We start from the raw sequence: 17,915 nt of genomic DNA on the forward strand, positions 1-17,915 counted from the left end.
TTTCCAGGTTCTGCCCTGTGGGTTATGGTGTTTGATTGAAATATACCTTGTAGAGGAAAAGGAAACTTGAAGACCCTTAAGACTCCTTCCCTCCCCTCCGTCACCTCCGCTTTAGCAGTTTCATTACTGAGGCTTCAGAGTAAAAGAACTGTCTTGACAGGAATAGAATATTAAAAGGCGGAAATGTCAAAATTCCAAAAGAAATGAAAGACATGAAAAAGATTTAAGAGAAAGTGACAGGCATAGAAGACAGTCAGAGAAATTCCTACAGCTGTATACTGAACCCCCCAAAGAGGAGAACCAAATTAATGGAACAGAGCAATACTAAAAGCCTATAGTCCAATTATTGGTATATATAAAAGAGACAACTAAGAGAACCTACCATATAGCTCAGGAAACTCTACCCGGAGCTCTGTGGTAACCTAAATGGGAACAAAATCCCAAAATGAGGGAATTTGTGTATAAGTATAACTGATGCAGTTTGCTGCCCACCAGACACTAACACAACTTTGTAATGCAGCCATACTCCAATAAAAAAATTTTTTAAGGTAGGAAAAAAACCAGCATAGACTTTGGATTAAGACAGACCTGGCTTCAGAGTGTACACGCCTCTTTCCTGCTTAGCAAACTTAGACGAGGTTACCTAATGTATCTGATCATAGATGCTTCATTTTAAAAACAGGAATCATATCTGCCCATTGCGATTATTGGAAAAATTAAAAGAGATAATGAAAAGACCAGTGTGCCACCCACACACACATAGTGATGAGCCAACCAGCGTTAGTCCTCTTTGCCTTAGACCAGTGGCTCTCAGCTGGTGGGATTTTGCTCCCAGCGGGACACTTGGCAATGTTTGGTTTTTAGTTTTCACGGCCCACAAAGTGGTGGGCCGATGGTATCAGCATCTAGTGGGCAGAGGTCAAGGATGCCGCTAAACACCCTTCAGGGCACAGAACAGACTCACAACAAAGAATTACTCAGCTCAGAATGTCAGTACTACCAAGACTGAGAAGCCTTGCCTTAGTATTAACTTTTCTCTATAAAGACTGTAGAAAGGAACTTCCGTGGCAGTCCAGTGGTTGAGACGCCACATCTTCACTGCAAGGGGCTCAGGTTCCGTTCCTGGTTTGGGGAACTAAGATCCCACATGCTTCATGGCACAGCCAACATTTAAAAAAAAAATAATTATAAAAGAATATAGAAAAAAGTATATATGGGTTTGTTCCACCAGTATTTATGCAACACTACTGTACGTCAAGCTCTGTAGAGACTGGGAATTCAGTACTGAGTTAAGTGGACGTCATCTCTGCCATCAGGTACCTCACATTCTAGTTGGAAAGAAATAGACAATAAAATAAGAGAGTAATATTACTGTGGCAGATGGTGGTAAGAGCTATGAAGAAACATGAAGCATAGTAATGGACAGAGAGTGACCTGAGGGAGCTGCTATTTTAGATTAAGTGGCCATAAACAGTTTGTATAAAGTGACTTTGGAACAGAGACCGAAGGAATTGAGGGAGCAAGCCGGACAATGATATGGGGTTAAGACATTCTGGACAGAGTGTAGTAAGTGCAAAAACCCTGGTATGGGAATGTTATTTGACGGTTTCAAGAAACTTCAGGATAGGCCAGAGTAACTGGAGTGAGGAGAGTGGTAGGAGGTGAGGTCGGAGAGTAATAGGGAACCAGATTGTGTAGGGGCTTATGGGCCATTCTGAGGATTTTGGTTTTTATTTTGTATGTGATGAGAAGCTGTTGGAAGTTTTTGTTTTAAATTTTACTTTATATTGGGAAGAATAGCTGCATGGAAGTTCTGATCACAAATAGCATGATCTGATTTTCAGTTTTTGAACGATCACTCTGGCTAGTGCTCAGTCAAAAGACTCAGAGTTGGGGATAGGAGCAGAGGAAGAGTGGAAGCAGGAAGACCCACAAGGGGATTATTGCAATAGTCCAAGGGAGAGATGAGGACGATGGCTTGGACGAGAGTAGTAGGAGTGAAAGTGGAAGGTGATGAAAAGTCGTTCCAGGTATATTTTGAAGGCAAAACTCCTGGAACTTAGAAGGATTTAAGTAGCTAAAAAAAATTTTTACATATTAAAAAAATCTTCATTGAAAATACTCAGATGTATCACATAGTAACAACAGGGAAATTCCAAGGAAGGCTCTCTTGCTCTGTATAGAATTCCATATATCCTTGACAAGGATGTGAGGCCTTTGCTGCAATGACAGTCTCCCTGCTTCACAGGATTTTATTTTTAAAAATATGTAAGTGAAGCTGGCCTGAGTTCAGTACATATGTTGTACTGCTCAAGATTTTGATCTAACTCAAGGTTAAAGAGAAAGCATGAAGTAAATTTTGTGCAATAGTTGGAAAAAACATACGTATTTTCCAGTTGTGAAACAACCAACATATTTCACTATGTCCTCATGTATTTGCTAGACTCTAAAAAGTCATGTCGACTCATCTGGATATTACATAAACCTATGAGAATTTCTAGAAGAATTATTCAGAATACCTAAAGAGCTTACATATATTAATCTAATATGCTCACTTTTGGGTATACAGCCAAATAGAAACCACAAAAAAGGTTATAGAATTCTCAATCAGGAAAATAAAAAAGAGGTCCATCTTCTGTCACTTTAAAGAGCTAGTTTGGGTGGAAATTCACATAGCTTTTTATATTATTTGCCAGCTCAGTTATTACAAAGCCTGTTTACAATTTCAGGGAAACATCAGTGAGCATTAGTACTAATACTGCATGAGAGTCTACAACTACACGTGGGCTTAGGTGGTTTGGTATTAAGTTAATGGGAAAAAATGATACCGTTGTTGCACGGCAGAAACTAACACAACATTGTAAAGCAATTATATTCCATTTTTTTTTAAAAAGTGATACTCTTCCTAGCACACATTTTATCCCAAGACAGGAAATGTTTTATTGAGAATAATTTTCTCCACTACTAGCTAATAAATTCAGATTTTAAAATGTGAAGCAGGCATTACCCCAATTTAAAATGTAGTATTTTGATTTTGATAACAACTATATTTTCCTTATATAATCATTCATGCTCATTCTTCATAGTTTAAAATACAGAAAAAAGAAAAAACTATATTAACAGTAATATATTTAGACCCAGAGTACAGACCAAAAAATCCAATATTTTGAAACAACTCTATTATGAACTAATATCACAAATATCCTTCTGAGTATGTATTTCTCAATCACTGATGCTTTATACTTAGAATTACTGACTTATTTTTAGCACTGAAATTCTTTTTAAATTCCTTGAATGTTCTCCTAGAATCTACAGCTGTTTCTTCAGGAAACTTCATTTGACTAGTATAATACATTCTTAATACCTTGGGCATATAAAATTGGTGGATTATAAAAATCACTCTGGGGGAAGAAATCAATATCAATGGAAACCTTTATTTTTAGGCTAGGAAATATATTGTATCTTTAATCAGTTCTTCTTGGGCTTTCGTTGTGGCTCAGCTGGTAAAGAATCTGCCTGCATTGTGGGAGACCTGTGTTTGATCCATGGGTTGGGAAGATCACCTGGAGAAGGGAAGGGCTACCCACTCCAGTATTCTGGCCTGGAGAATTCCATGGACTGTACAGTCCAAAGGGTCACAAAGAGCTGGACATGATTGAGTCACTTTCACTTTCACTTTACTAGTTATATAATTCAGAGAAAGTTTTGGGTCAGGCTTAAATGAACTTTTGATTTCAAGGTTATATCAACCAGGATTCTGAACTGGCTCCCTTAACATCACAGTGACATTCTCCTTTCTCATCCTCCTTCACTTTCTCTGAGAACATATACCCCAACTAATGCTGTCTCTCTGTGACTTTCTGCCTCTTGAGTCACCGCTTTGATAATTTTTTAGCACGTGGACATTTATTTAATGACCCTCTGTAAGTCAAGATTTCACTACTTTCCAAAATTTTTTTTTCCTAATTGTAATTCAGTTAAGAAAAAAATTTTTTAATTACTGAAATGTGTATCTGAAAAAGTAAAAGTTCCCTCTAATGTTGCTCCCAGAGATGAATACTATTAAAAGCATAATGTGTATACTTCCAGATGTTTGCAAACATTTTATGTATGTTGTGTGCAGACACTTTTGTGTTTCAACATAAATGGGATCAAGACACACAGCATTCTAATTCTGAACTTGATTTTTTTCAGTTAATGATACATTCTTGCAGCTATAATCCCTGAGGGGAGACAGAAGCAGCCCACAGAGAAGTACATGGGGTATGATACCAGAAGAGCATGTACGGTTTAGAGGAGAGGAATCCACGTGACCTGGGATCTTGAGGGAAAACTTGCTAAAGCAGGTGGTAGATCTTGTTGGCAAATTTGGCAGAGGATTATGCTGAAAGGAAAGGAGCTAAGGTGCCATGGGGATGGGAGAGGGGATGTCCAGCACAGTCATGAGGGAGGGGCAGGGGATAGCTGAACATGGCAGATGTGACGAAGGGTGACCTCTGTGCCCAGGTCTTTTCTTTTTGTTTTTATTTAAAGTGATTGTATCCAGATGGGTTGGGAGAGTTAAAATATTTGGAAGGCACCAGCAGAACCCTCTTGCAGTCCTCCAGGCCCAAACTGATGAGCACTGCAGTGGGCAATTAAAAGCAGGGGAATCTACCAGATGTTTTGCAGGAAACATGCTAAACTCTTGGGAAGGGAATCCAGTAAATTACAAACTGACCCAGCAAGCAGAGCCAGCACTCACCTGGTCACCAGGTTGCCTCTGCAGTAATCCAGATAAAGCCCCATAACCTTTCTGGACCTCAGATTTCTTGTTTACAGTGAGTTGGGGATGTATGTGGTTTCTGAAATTCTTCAGGATGCCATGGTGTTTACTGATCTTTGAGTCCCCTTCTGCTGTGGACAAACATGAACACCGTCAGCATCCACAGTTCATGTGTTATCATGTTGCTGGATGCTGCTGCAATCTCTCTGTATGTAGCTTTCAAGTTCAGCAACTAATTCCTGTCTAACATAAGGTATTTGGTTGGTTACCATTGGCATTTAGCGTTTTCCATCCAGAAAGGACTTTGCAATTCACTTGTAAGACTTCTTTTTTTTTTTATTCTGTCTTATATTTATTTTTTTTAACTTTATTTTATTTTTAAACTTTACAATATTGTATTAGTTTTGCCAAATATCGAAATGAATCCGCCACAGGTATACCCGCTTTCCCCATCCTGAACCCTCCACCCTCCTCCCTCCCCTCCCCTCCCTCTGGGTCGTCCCAGTGCACCAGCCCCAGCATCCAGTACCATGCATCGAACCTGGACTGGCGACTCATTTCATACATGATATTATACATGTTTCAATGCTATTTTCCCAAATCTCCCCACCCTCTCCCTCTCCCACAGAGTCCATAAGACTGATCTATACATTGGTGTCTCTTTTGCTGTCTCGTACACAGGGTTATTGTTTCCATTTTTCTAAATTCCATATATATGCGTTAGTATACTGTATTGGTGTTTTTCTTTCTGGCTTCTTCACTCTGTATAATAGGTTCCAGTTTCATCCATCTCATTAGAACTGATTCAAATGTATTCTTTTTAATGGCTGAGTAATACTCCATTGTGTATATGTACCACAGCTTTCTTATCCATTCATCTGCTGATGGGCATCTAGGTTGCTTCCATGTCCTGGCTATTATAAACTGCTGCGATGAACATTGGGGTACACGTGTCTCTTTCCCTTCTGGTTTCCTCAGTGTGTATGCCCAGCAGTGGGATTGCTGGATCATAAGGCAGTTCTGTTTCCAGTTTTTTAAGGAATCTCCACACTGTTCTCCATAGTGGCTGTACTAGTTTGCATTCCCACCAACAGTGCAAGAGAGTTCCCTTCTGTCCACACCCTCTCCAGCATTTATTGCTTGTAGACTTACGGATTGCAGCCATTCTGACTGGCATGAAATGGTACCTCATAGTGGTTTTGATTTGCATTTCTCTGATAATGAGTGATGTTAAGACTTCTAAGTGTCATCAAAATAAGATTTTTTTAAAAAATTCAAGGTAGAAGTGAAAGCAGATAAGCTTTCATCTTGGTTTAAATGTTATGTTCTGTGATTCTGTGCTGCTGAAGAAAGCCACGTGTCTTGAGAAGCCGCCAAGAGATATGCCAGTGCCTAGCTTCTATAACCTTTACGTATGCGTCAGTGAAAGCATGAGAGAATTTGAATGGAACTGCGTGCTACAGAAGGAATCCAGCCTCATACCTCAAACTGAAACATGCAGGGGCAAATGGTGATTGTCATTGCTGTCATTGAAAGTGTTTTTCAAAGATGCAAGCAATTTCTCATCAACTGAAGTAAAAACTTTTCACTGAAACTGCATTAACAAATATATACTGAGAGTCTGTTGCTTTCAGGTACTGAACAAATTATACTACATACTACATTTGTAGGGATATTTGCTCCCCTGTTTTCATTCAAGTAGGACCCAGAAAGTAAATTCACCTGCCTTGCAATTCTGCCTTCTGTTTTACAATAACCAGAAAGACCAGTAAGCTTGATAATGAGGTGAATGATTGTTAGCATGACTATTCTCTTTTACCTTTTTAAAAAGTGATTTCATTTAGATTTTAAAGCATTGTTGGGCATTTGAAGAGTTTAGAAGTAATTCTTTCAAGGTAATAATTCTTTCAAACGTATGCCCCTACCTGGTAATGCTTTGCTGTGTTGTAGTACTGCTGCTGAGTCACTTCAGTCGTGTCCGACTCTGCGTGACCCCATAGACAGCAGCCCACCAGGCTCCGCCATCCCTGGGATTCTCCAGGCAAGAACACTGGAGTGGGTTGCCATTTCCTTCTCCGATGCATGAAAGTGAAAAGTGAAAGTGAAGTCACTCAGTCGTGTCCGACTCTTTGTGACCCCATGGACTGCAGCCTACCAGGCTCCTCCGTCCATGGGATTCTCCAGCCAAGAGTACTGGAGTGGGGTGCCATTGCCTTCTCCAATGTTGTAGTACTAGTAAGGTTCAATTTCAGAAAAGCCTCTGAGTATGAAGCATGTTGTTATCAATGTTCAGAGCACTGATGATTCCTAGAGGAAGGGAGGAGTGGGTACAAGAGCCAGATTAAGTGGAAGATGAACTGGACTTGTAGATACAAAAGCATGAGTAATGCAGACGTGACCTGACATTCATATGAGAGTCTTGAGGTCAGGAGAACGTGTGTCATTTGAGGATGTTCAGGATGAAAAAAAGCTGTGATTAATCTGCTAAGATTATTTAGTGATAACACCCCAGAGTAGGACATTCAGGACCGCCCCCCCCGCAAGATTTACCTCTCACTTTGCCTCTTTATTAACATTATGCTTTAATTTTTTTTAACTTGTCTACATCTCAGTGTGCTCAGCTTGTAAAATGGAGCTATGAAAACTGTTTATCCTAAAGGTTATTGTGCTGCTCTATGTAAAGAGCAGGCATTGTTTTTTTTGATCATGTTACTTATTAGGCTTATGATTTTTCCCCCCTTGCATGTTTTTGCAGAGATTTCTTAAAGTTCCAGGAATAGAAAAGAGACTGCCAATGTGCACTTTAGTGTGGACTACAGAGAGTGCTCTGAAGAGAAGCAGAAGGGAAAGTGGAATTAAGATAACACAGAAAACAAGAGCCAGCCTTAGTTCATTGTTGGCCAACATCTTGTTTTTTATGGGTCTTTGGCTTCAAAAAAGTTGCCTACTCTTTCGGAAATTTGTACAGTTGGATCACAGATATTACAGTTCCTGATTGTAGATCAGCCAGCAAGGATTTATATGCATTTCTTTTGCCTCGGTTCACCTGTCCATCTGCCCAGCTGTTTAGCCAGCCAGCAAATGCTTACTGAGGCCCAGGTGAGTCCAAGCTAAGCAGTGGCCAACACTGAGATTAAGGAAGCAAAGAATATGTAGTCCATGAAGGTTAGATACCTTCTGACTTCCCAGTGTTTAAGGTGATGGTGTCAGATTAGGAGATAGTATAATCAGATGCTAAACCATTTGGATGCTTTCATGAGGTCACATTTGTCCCCCTTTTTTGGTTATTTGAAACAATTCCTTGGGAAGAGAGACAAGTAAAGAAAAATTAGCGTGAGGGGCGAATCTGAATCATCTTCTTCATCCTCAGCTCCCAGTAAACATCTCTAATTTCCTGTTGATCACACTTGACCACGCTGTGAAAAGCATGAGTTTCGGTGTCTCATCACGTGTATTCCGAGGGTGTTAGTAGGAGTGCTTCCCAACCCCTTTCATGTTGTGAGGCACGTAGAAAGTGATAACATTTTAAAGCGATATGCCACACCAAGGTAAGTACAGGTTTCCTTGGTGGCTCAGCGGTAAAGAAGCTGCCTGTGATGCAGGAGACGCGGGTTCCATCCCTGGGTTGGGAAGATCCCTTGGAGAAGGAAGCAGCCAATCACTCCAGGATTTTTGCCTGGAGAATCCCATGGACAGAGCAGCCTGGCGGGCTACAGTCCACGGGGTCACAGAGAGCTGGACACGACTGAGTGACTGTGGTGGTGGTTTAGCCGCTCAGGGCCTCATGATTTCATTTTCTTAAGAACAGTTTGGGCATGTTGGTGGCAGTGACTCCATGATACATTTTAGGAAGATAATGTATAGAGGATGATCCCAAAGAAAAATACTAGATTAAAAACTACTGTAGGTTTGAGGCAACTCTTTATAATAAAAAAAATTGGCTGCTTCAAGGAATTGAGAGTCCTGGACTTCAATTCTCACTTGATCACCTTTGGCAAATCATTGCTCTCTGAACCTCAATTTCCTTATCTTTGAAATGAGAGAGCTTTCTTAACTTCTTGGCTAAGATCAAGTATAAAATGAGGGAGACTGAACAAGAATTTTAAGCCGCTCTCTAGCTCTAATATGCCATGATTTTATACTGCCTATAAATCTTTGCTGTGGAGTCCACTGCTTCGCATTGAGTGTTTGCTGTATGCTAAGCACTTGGTGAGTAATTTCTATACATGGTCTAGTAGCTTCATGGGCTCCCAACCGAAAGTTTCTGCATTGATGCTAAAGGAATTGTTAAAAAAAATACATCAACTGTCACTGTCTAGGCCTGCCTGTATGTAGGTGACAGGTCTTGAATGTTCAACTTCTAGAAGAAAAGTTAATATTAAAAATCTCATTAGGAGCTTTTTATGTAGTTGTCTGAGTCCTTTCTGTCTAGTGTGTGTTTGGTGGGTGAGGCTGTCTAGCTGGAGGGTAGCAGAGGAGACCTGGAGAACACATGGATAATCAAGGACTGGCGGCATTATGGTAATTTGCCCACAAGGTAGACCAATTATGGTAGCATTTGTTTATTCCACAAGTGTTTTATTCTCATTTACCACGTGTCAGATATTTTCTAGGAGCTATAAATTCAAACCTGAGAAGTTCCTGCTATAGTCAGACACAGACAGTCAGATGTACATACCGACTTGCATACATAATATATACATGCATTAAAGATATCAGTCTCAGAGGGAGGGTTTTTTGTAAAAAAAAACACATTGGTAAATAATTTGAAATGTTCAAAGCACATAAATTATCCTTTCCTTGCTTCCCATTTTCCATTAGTAAATGTATATTGAGTCATGTATCAGATACATTAAAAAGGACAAAACTAAATTGCATCAAAAAAATACTTCTGAGTACATAAAAATTCAGTAATATACCCTTCCAGAAACATGATCAGATACATGCACACCAGGATACATGTACACATACATGCATGGCTGTGGGTGTAATATTTACTTGTAAGTGTCAGAAAAGAATACTTGAACCGAGAGGATAGAGAAGCCTGGGTTTGTGTCAGTACATATATATGTTTGTGAGTATGTATCAAGGAGATTAGGAAGGAAAGACGAGAAGGAAGGAGAAGAGGAAGAGAAGGAAGGGAAAAAATAATCGGTGGTCTTAGAAGGAACCACAGTAGTCAGTAAATTTTGCCTTAACACCGCCCCCCCCCCAACACACACACACACACAATCTTTTCTGTATGGCGCTGCAGCTAGATTGTTGGAATTAAGTTGTCCGCCCACCCAAATCTAACAAAATGCAAAAAAGAATAATTTCAGTTCCTAAAAAATATAAAAATACCCACAGACATTAGAAGTGGTACTTAATGTACTCTACCAACTGTGATAAAGAAAACTTGCTAAAAGTCCTTCCAAAGCAGAAAAAATTTTTTTTAAATCTCAGGGAATTTTTTTCCTTTACTGGCCAGAAACTCATTCCAAGAAGTACCAGCCTGTCTCATTTCAAAATGCTTCCTTTGCCAAGGAAGCGGAAGCGGTCATATTCTTTCCCACCAAACTATGGATGAATTATAATTATCCTACCTCTGGTGGGACAGTGAAGCAGCAAACATCTGCTATACTGAATCCAAAACCCCACGAATGAAACTATACCAAACTGTGAATCATACCTGGACGCAGATTAAAGGATTTGTGTTGTGTTTACCTTTTTCTTGATTTTCTTTGCCATTTAAAATATGGATTTTTTAGCTCTGGCTCCATGTTCTATGGGGAAATATATGGGTTCCATTTGTTGACTCCTATGTTAATGCTGAAAAACCTTAGCTTTAAGGCAGATGGATAGTAAAAGTTAATAACAGATTTTCTGTTTAATTTGTTATCACCTCACAGTTATCTTTTTCTTTAAGAGGACGGTACAGTTAAAGAAAATTCAGAAGTGCACAGTCTAAGTAAGGTCCTTTAGTTTTTTTTTCTTCCAATATAGTAAAATTAACAGAGGACTGGAAAATGGTTTTTTAAACTTTACTTATAAAACAAGCAAGCTTCAAAACTACTGTTGCTTACAAAATTTTGTGTATCATGGTGTTTAAGGTGGTACTAAAGTATTCACCTAAAGTAAGGAAAGGAAATGGAATTTATGCTCTTGAGTTTTAGCTGTGAAAACATATAATACTCCGCTTGATTTAAATTTGGGTGTGTGTCTTTTTATTTTCATCTATCAGAGAGCAGAAAGACAAACTCGAGTTATGGATTCAGCTCAATATGCAGAATTCTGTGAAAGTCGACACTTAAGTTTCTGTAAGTAAGCATTTAACTTGGCTTCATTATATGTTTAAGAGATTATGTGTTACAGATACACTAAAGTACAACACAATCTCTGTTCCTTAGAAATTGGTGAATTTAATACATGTATGCGTAGTTATAACTGTTATGGAAACAACCTCTGCATTGTAGGGGAACCCATAAAAGGTTTTAACCCACTCTGCTGTTTTGCAGTTCTAAGTATTAAGAGGTTTTAAAGGATGCTGGTAATACACAAAGAGCCATGTTAATTATTCACGTTACTTTTAGTCAGAAAAATTCCATTTTTCTTAATATTCCCATCTAACTTTCTTTTTCGGTTTCTTAGTCATGTTTGCACTAGTACTGCTGGTTCTGCTTGACCGTAGTGGGCTGTGGTAGCACACTCATGACATTTAAAAGCCCGCAATGTTAATAAATACCGAACTTTCCCTTCGCGCGTGCATACTCATATTGCCACAACAGAATGTGTCAGCAGTCTCTTCTGTCTTCGTCTGTAACCCCCTGCTGTAGGCTGTGTTCCCTGTTAGCCAAGGTCATTAGTCCCCACCTTGTACCTTTGGTAAAACGAGTGCCGCCCCGCCCCTGCACACAGCTCATCAAGAGTACATAAAGGCTTGTGATAAACAGTGGGCCAGACTGTGTAGGAAAAACATCCTTACAGCAACAGTTCAGGGATGACTAAGACTTGCAGGGTAAAGGTCAAAGAGTAAGTGTGATGAAAAGTCCAGTTAAAAAATATGACAAAGTAGCACATGACCCTTGTCTGAGAAATCATAGACACAATGGTGTCTTTAAACAACAAGCTATTATGTGGTCACAATAACAGCGTATTCAATTTGGAAAAAGAAAATGAGAGCTTCATTTATAGATCATAAAGTGCAAATAAATGACACATTTCAAACAGCACCCCATGTAAATGTCAGGAAAATATAGGACAACATGTTTGGGGAGGTTTTTTTTTTCTCCTGACTAAATATACTTTGCAGTCTGACTAACAATTTGGCATCATACATCTGTGAAGCATTAAGTAAATGACACTTCAGATCATGGCAATTTCAGCAAATGAGAGGTTTTTGTATTGTAAATTTTAGGTTTAAAAATGGCATTCAAGTCTTTTATAAGTATAAATCTCCATTTTATAAAGTAACATTCAGTGCTATTGAACTATTTTTTTGAATCATTCTTAATTTACTTAAAGAAACAAGTGCTATTTCACACTAAAACATGTAGTGTCCTGATACCTCTTTTGTTTAAAAATCTGATTTTTCGTAAGTGAGTTTTTTGGTTCATAACAATAATAAACTGTAGTAGATTAAAAATTAATATTTTCCATTTCTGTATAAAATAATTATAGTATAAACAGTATCTTATGCTCAGTTTTTTTTTTTCTTTAAAGAAGAGGGACTTGGCATTGAAAAATATTTCTTCATATAGTGCCACAGTACTTCATCATGAAACCTTAGTGGGAGAATCTGTTTTCTGTGCCACAGTGCTGTCTTTGGGAATGCTCAGTCCAAGGGGCTCAGCAGTTCCAGAACTAGACTCTTCATGCCTTTGCTGATACATGACCAAGGTACAGGAATTGCGATCCAGCCATTTGTGTCTTTTTAAATATTTAATCGTAGTACTCACTAGCTGAGACTGCTGGTGCATTTAAAAATGACCTATCTATAACTTATAAAGGCTGAGGGTGAGCTTTACAATTAGGACACTGATCCCGTTCACCAGTATTTTGGTTTTATATTTATACAAGTCAGATCATCATTTCCCTTTAAAAGTCTTTTAAAATCTGATATTAATTCACAAAGCTGTAATTTAGTTATAATTTGATAAACCTGTTTCCAGTCTTTTCAACCCCATTGTTTCATGTGTGGTTTTTGTAAACAAATACCTAAATTTTCTTTTTAATCAATCTGAGTATTGTATTGTAATTGATGAGTTTAATTTATATGTATTTAATTACTTATACATTGGGGTTTATATATGCTATCTTATTTTATGTTTTGAATTTACTGTGCTTTTTTATTTGGTTTTCCTCCTTTTATTTGGATTGATGGTCTTTTCTTGATCCATTTTTCACAAACCAGTTTGTGTATTACTTATTCTATTGCTATTATTTTAGTTGCTATCCTTAAATTTTCTAAAGCACATTCCTGGCCTAAAATTTCTTTAAGTTGGTAAGTACAGGCATACCTTGTATTGATCTTTGCTTTATTGTGCTTCATAGATAGTGTGTTTTTTTAACAAGTTGAATGTTTGTGGCAGCCCTGCCCTGTGTCAAGCAAGTCTTATCGGTGCCATTTTTCAAACAAGATTATTTTTAATTAAGCTGTGTACATTTTTTTAGACATAATGTTATTTTACACTTAATAGACTACAGTATACTTTAAACATAGCTTTTTATATGCACTGGAAAACCAAAAATTTCATGTAATGTGTCTTGTTGCAATATATGATTTATTGTGGTGGTCTGGAATCAAACCCACAGTATCTCCAAGGTATACTTGTATCTGAACTTTCCATCTCAGCCTAATTTTGTTTTTCCCAAGCCTCTGAAAGTACTTTAAAGCACTCCTTTTTGTCTTAAAAAAAAAATGGCTTTACTTTGTCCTCATATTTAACTGATAGTTTAGTTAAGTAGGAAATTGTAGACTAATAGTTATTGGTTAAAACATGATTCCATTGTCTTTTTGCCTCTGTTGTTGGTGAGAAATCTGATGTCTGTTTGTTTTATGGTTTCCCTGTGGGAGAAAAGAAAAGAATGAAGATGTTGCTGCCAGGCCCTACAGTATATGGGGAAATTAACAGGCTGGCAAGCAGCAGCTGATCAGTCTCTCTCTCTCTTTAGTCACTAAGTCGTGTCCGACTCTTGTAACCCCGTAGACTGTAGCCTACCAGGCTCCTCTGTCCATGGGATTCTCCAGGCAAGAATACTGGAGTGGGTTGCCATTTCCTTCTCCAGGGGATCTTCCTGACCCAGGAATTGAACCCAGGTCTCCTGCATTGCCGGCAGATTTTTTACCAACTGAGCTATGACCACCATCCCTATTTATAGCTGATCAATAAATAGGTATAAAAAGAAAGAAAGAAGGAACCCCTACTATAAAAGCTTCCAGGGAGGGAACTTCCCTGGCAGTCCAGTGGTTAAGACTTCACCTTCCAACACAAAGGGTGTGGGTTTGATCCCTGGTCAGGGAGCTGAGATCCCACATGCCTCATAGCCAAAAAAACAAAGCATAAAACAAAAGCAGTATTGTAACAAATTCACTAAAGAGTTTAAAAATGGTCCACATCAAAAAAAAAAAAAAAAAATCTTAGGGAAAGAAAAAATTCCAGAGAAAACCATGCCCTCTTAGGAAGGCTATTTTTGATTCACCCAAATAACAGTGATTTTGCAGAGAGAGAAGTTGCAGAAGGCTTTCTTCAGAGTACAGTGAGCATCACAGAGGGCCCTGAGGGAAGGGTCAGGACTGGCAGGGCTGGTGAAAAGGGATATGGAAAAAATAATGAAATAACAGGGAGGGGTGAGAGGTGAGAATGGAATGACTTTTGCCCCGGTTACTGACGAGAAAGACAAAGTATATGAGAATTAACTAACCTTACATTTCCATATGAAATTATTATATAAAGTTTATTTCCAGCACAGGCTAAAAACCAAGGAGTATCAGAAGGAGGATGATCCTAGGAACTTTTGACCTTTGGTCAAGGTTCTGAATAAATTGATAAATTTATTGATCATTATTATCGATCATTATTATTCTGAATAAGTTGATAAATTTCTAAGATTAATCCTGATACAGTGAGAAAAGGGATGAAGGAAAAGGAACTCATCGAGTCTGATGCCCTCCTCAGATCTGGTAAAAACACACCATCATGACTGTAGGTCTCTATGCATCTTGTGTTGGACCCACTTTTACCCTGGCAGGATCCATCTCTGAAACAGTCCTTCCCATGTGTCAGGGACAGAATTACCTAAGAATCTTCACCTGTTGCAGGAATAGGAGTAACCCAAGCGGTTTGGGAGAAGGAAATGGCACCCCACTCCAGTATTCTTGCCTGGAAAATCCCATGGACAGAGGAGCCTGGTGCACTATACGGTCCATGGGGTCGCAAGAGTCAGATGCAACTTAGTGACACCAAGTAGTCTTATGGGACCTCTGTGCATCTTTTCTGATGTATGGAGCAGTTTGGATCCTGTCCTTTTACTAAAGAACTATCTATCATTTGTTTGTTCTTTAATTCATTCACTCACTCATTTCTTCTAGAAATATTTATGGTGAGTGCACTAATGCCGGGCACTATTCTGGGTGCTAGGATACCACGACACACCCAGGGTCCTCACCTCTGCCTTCTCACTGTGGAAGAGCTAATGAGGAAGGTGCCCATTCTGTTGCGTAGATGGACAGATCTGACCAAGAGCTCTCCTTTCCCTCACTTTTAAAATCAAGTGTTCAGAGCAAAGTCACTGTTCAGTTCAGTCACTCAGTCATATCTGACTCTTTGCGACGCCGTGGACTGCAGCACGCCAGGCCTCCCTGTCCATCACCAGCTCCCGAAGTTTACTCAAACTCATGTCCATTGAGTCAGTGATGCTATCCAACCATGTCATCCTCTGTCGTCCCCTTCTCCTCCCGCCTTCTATCTTTCCCAGCATCAGGGTCTTTTCCTTCACCATCATCCATCAGAGGGCAGACAGACTGAAAACCAGAATCACAGAAAACTAACCAATCTAATCACATGGACCACAGCCTTGTCTAACTCAATGAAACTTTGAGCCATGCTATGTAGGGCCACCCAAGACAGATGGGTCATGGTGGAGAGTTCTGACAAAATGTGGTCCACTGGAGAAGGGAATGGCAAGCCACTTCAGTATTCTTGCCTTGAGAACGCTATGAACAGTATGAAAAGGCAAAAAGATAGGACACCAAAATATAAACTCCCCAGGTCAGTAGGTGCCCCATATGCTACTGGAGATCAGTGGAGAAATAATTCCAGAAAGAATATAGAGACAGAGCCAAAGCAAAACAGCACCCAGTTGTGGATGTGACTGGTGATGGAAGCAAGGTCTGATGCTGTAAAGAGCAATACTGCATAGGAACCCAGAATGTCAGGTCCATGAGTCAAGGCAGATTGGAAGTGGTCAAACAGGAGATGGCAAGAGTGAACGTCAACATTCTAGGAATCAGCAAACTAAAATGGACTGGAATGAGTGAATTTAACTCAGATGACCATTATATCTACTATTGTGGGCAAGAATCCCTTAGAAGAAATGGAATAGCCATCATAGTCAACAAAAGAGTCTGAAATGCAGTACTTGGATGCAATCTCAAAAACGAAAGAATGATCTCTGTTCATTTCTAAGGCAAACCATTCAGTATCATGGTAATCCAAGTCTGTGGCCCAAACAGTTTCCCTGTAACTGTCTGTCAAAGGGAGAAATGAATAAGGTGCATTTTATTGATCTTGCCAAATTGCTGCCTGTTAACTTCAGAAGTATTCCACAGATGTGAACCAAGTGTTGGTGAGCTATTACAGCTTCCTAGTTAGATGGAATGTTACATGTCAGAGAGCACTGGGAAGATCAGTTCCTTTAGGGAGATAGCTTCAGTGGGGATCACCGTAACTCGGCCATGGCTACAGCTTTGGATACGTGCTTCAATAGCAGGACTTAATGTCTCCTGTGATTTATTTCACAGAAAACTCTCTGTATGTGAAATCCAGGAGGACTGTATCTATCAGGATCAAAACATCATGCTTGGAGTTACCATTAAGTGTTTCACAGACTTGTAGGACCAGATTAACCAAAAGAATAATCAGTGGATTTTTTAAAGATGATTATGTTATAGATGTGATAAAATCTTGACTATCAGTCTTTTCCTCTAGATTACTAGTTAAGTTAGTAATATCTTATTACTATTAATAAGTAACAATATATTAATAATAACTTATTATTTATTAATTTATAATTATTAACTATAATTTATAATTATTAATTATAATTTATATAATTTATACTTTATTAATAATATATTAATAGTAATAAGTGATATCTTATTACCGTGGCCCTATGTCACATTAGACTGCGTAGTGCTGTGGCAGTTTCGAGATACCTAACAGAAGATTCCTTGTGTTTTCAGTACTGGTAGGTATGCAGAGAGATGAGATGCGTGGTGTCAACCCACAAAACTTGTAATGTGGCTTGTGAAATCACGAGCAGACACAGAAGGATCTCTGATAAGTGTTCAGTAAATGATTGGAATGGGGAACGTGTGTCTGTGGCCCTGGGCAAGATTCATATGAATGAAGCCAAGTGATAGGAGAGTATCCCATGCAGGGGTCAACACAAAGAAGATTAATTCAAGCCCAGGTGACATTTTAATTAGGGAATAATATAAAGGAAGGTTGGAATCATTCTGGGTGGTTTTGAGAATCACGCTTAAGAATATGGACACATTTTTCATCAGGAAAATGTAAGCACAGACTTAGATCAGGCCAGATATCAGTTTGTTCCATTTAATTCTAAATTCACAACTTCGAGCCTACTCAAGAAACAGACCTATTTTGAAAGGTAGTAAGCTGAGTGCAGAAGAATTGATGCTTTTGAACTGTGGTGTTGGAGAAGACTCTTGAGAGTCCCTTGGACTGCAAGGAGATCCAACCAGTCCATTCTAAAGAAGATCAGCCCTGGGTGTTCTTTGGAAGGAATGATGCTAAAGCTGAAACTCCAGTACTTTGGCCACCTCATGCGAAGAGTTGACTCATTGGAAAAGACTCTGATGCTGGGAGGGATTGGGGGCAGGAGGAGAAGGGGATGACAGAGGATGAGATGGCTGGATGGCATCACT

The 17,915-nt window shown here is 39.1% G+C and overlaps 1 protein-coding gene across 2 annotated transcripts in view; it reads left to right on the forward strand.

The window, feature by feature from the left end:
- The window catches only part of SUPT3H (suppressor of Ty 3 homolog (S. cerevisiae)), a 389,319-nt gene that overhangs the window by 277,124 nt on the left and 94,280 nt on the right, over positions 1-17,915 (forward strand). For both annotated transcript variants that reach the window (XM_010863087.1, XM_010863085.1), the window contains exon 6: positions 10,989-11,064. In XM_010863087.1, the coding sequence (XP_010861389.1) occupies positions 10,989-11,064 (76 nt within the window). The remainder of the gene's footprint in view (positions 1-10,988; positions 11,065-17,915) is intronic.

Source organism: Bison bison, unplaced genomic scaffold (assembly GCF_000754665.1).
Source record: "Bison bison bison isolate TAMUID 2011002044 unplaced genomic scaffold, Bison_UMD1.0 scf7180017864487, whole genome shotgun sequence".
In the NCBI taxonomy this organism is placed as follows: domain Eukaryota; kingdom Metazoa; phylum Chordata; class Mammalia; order Artiodactyla; family Bovidae; genus Bison; species Bison bison.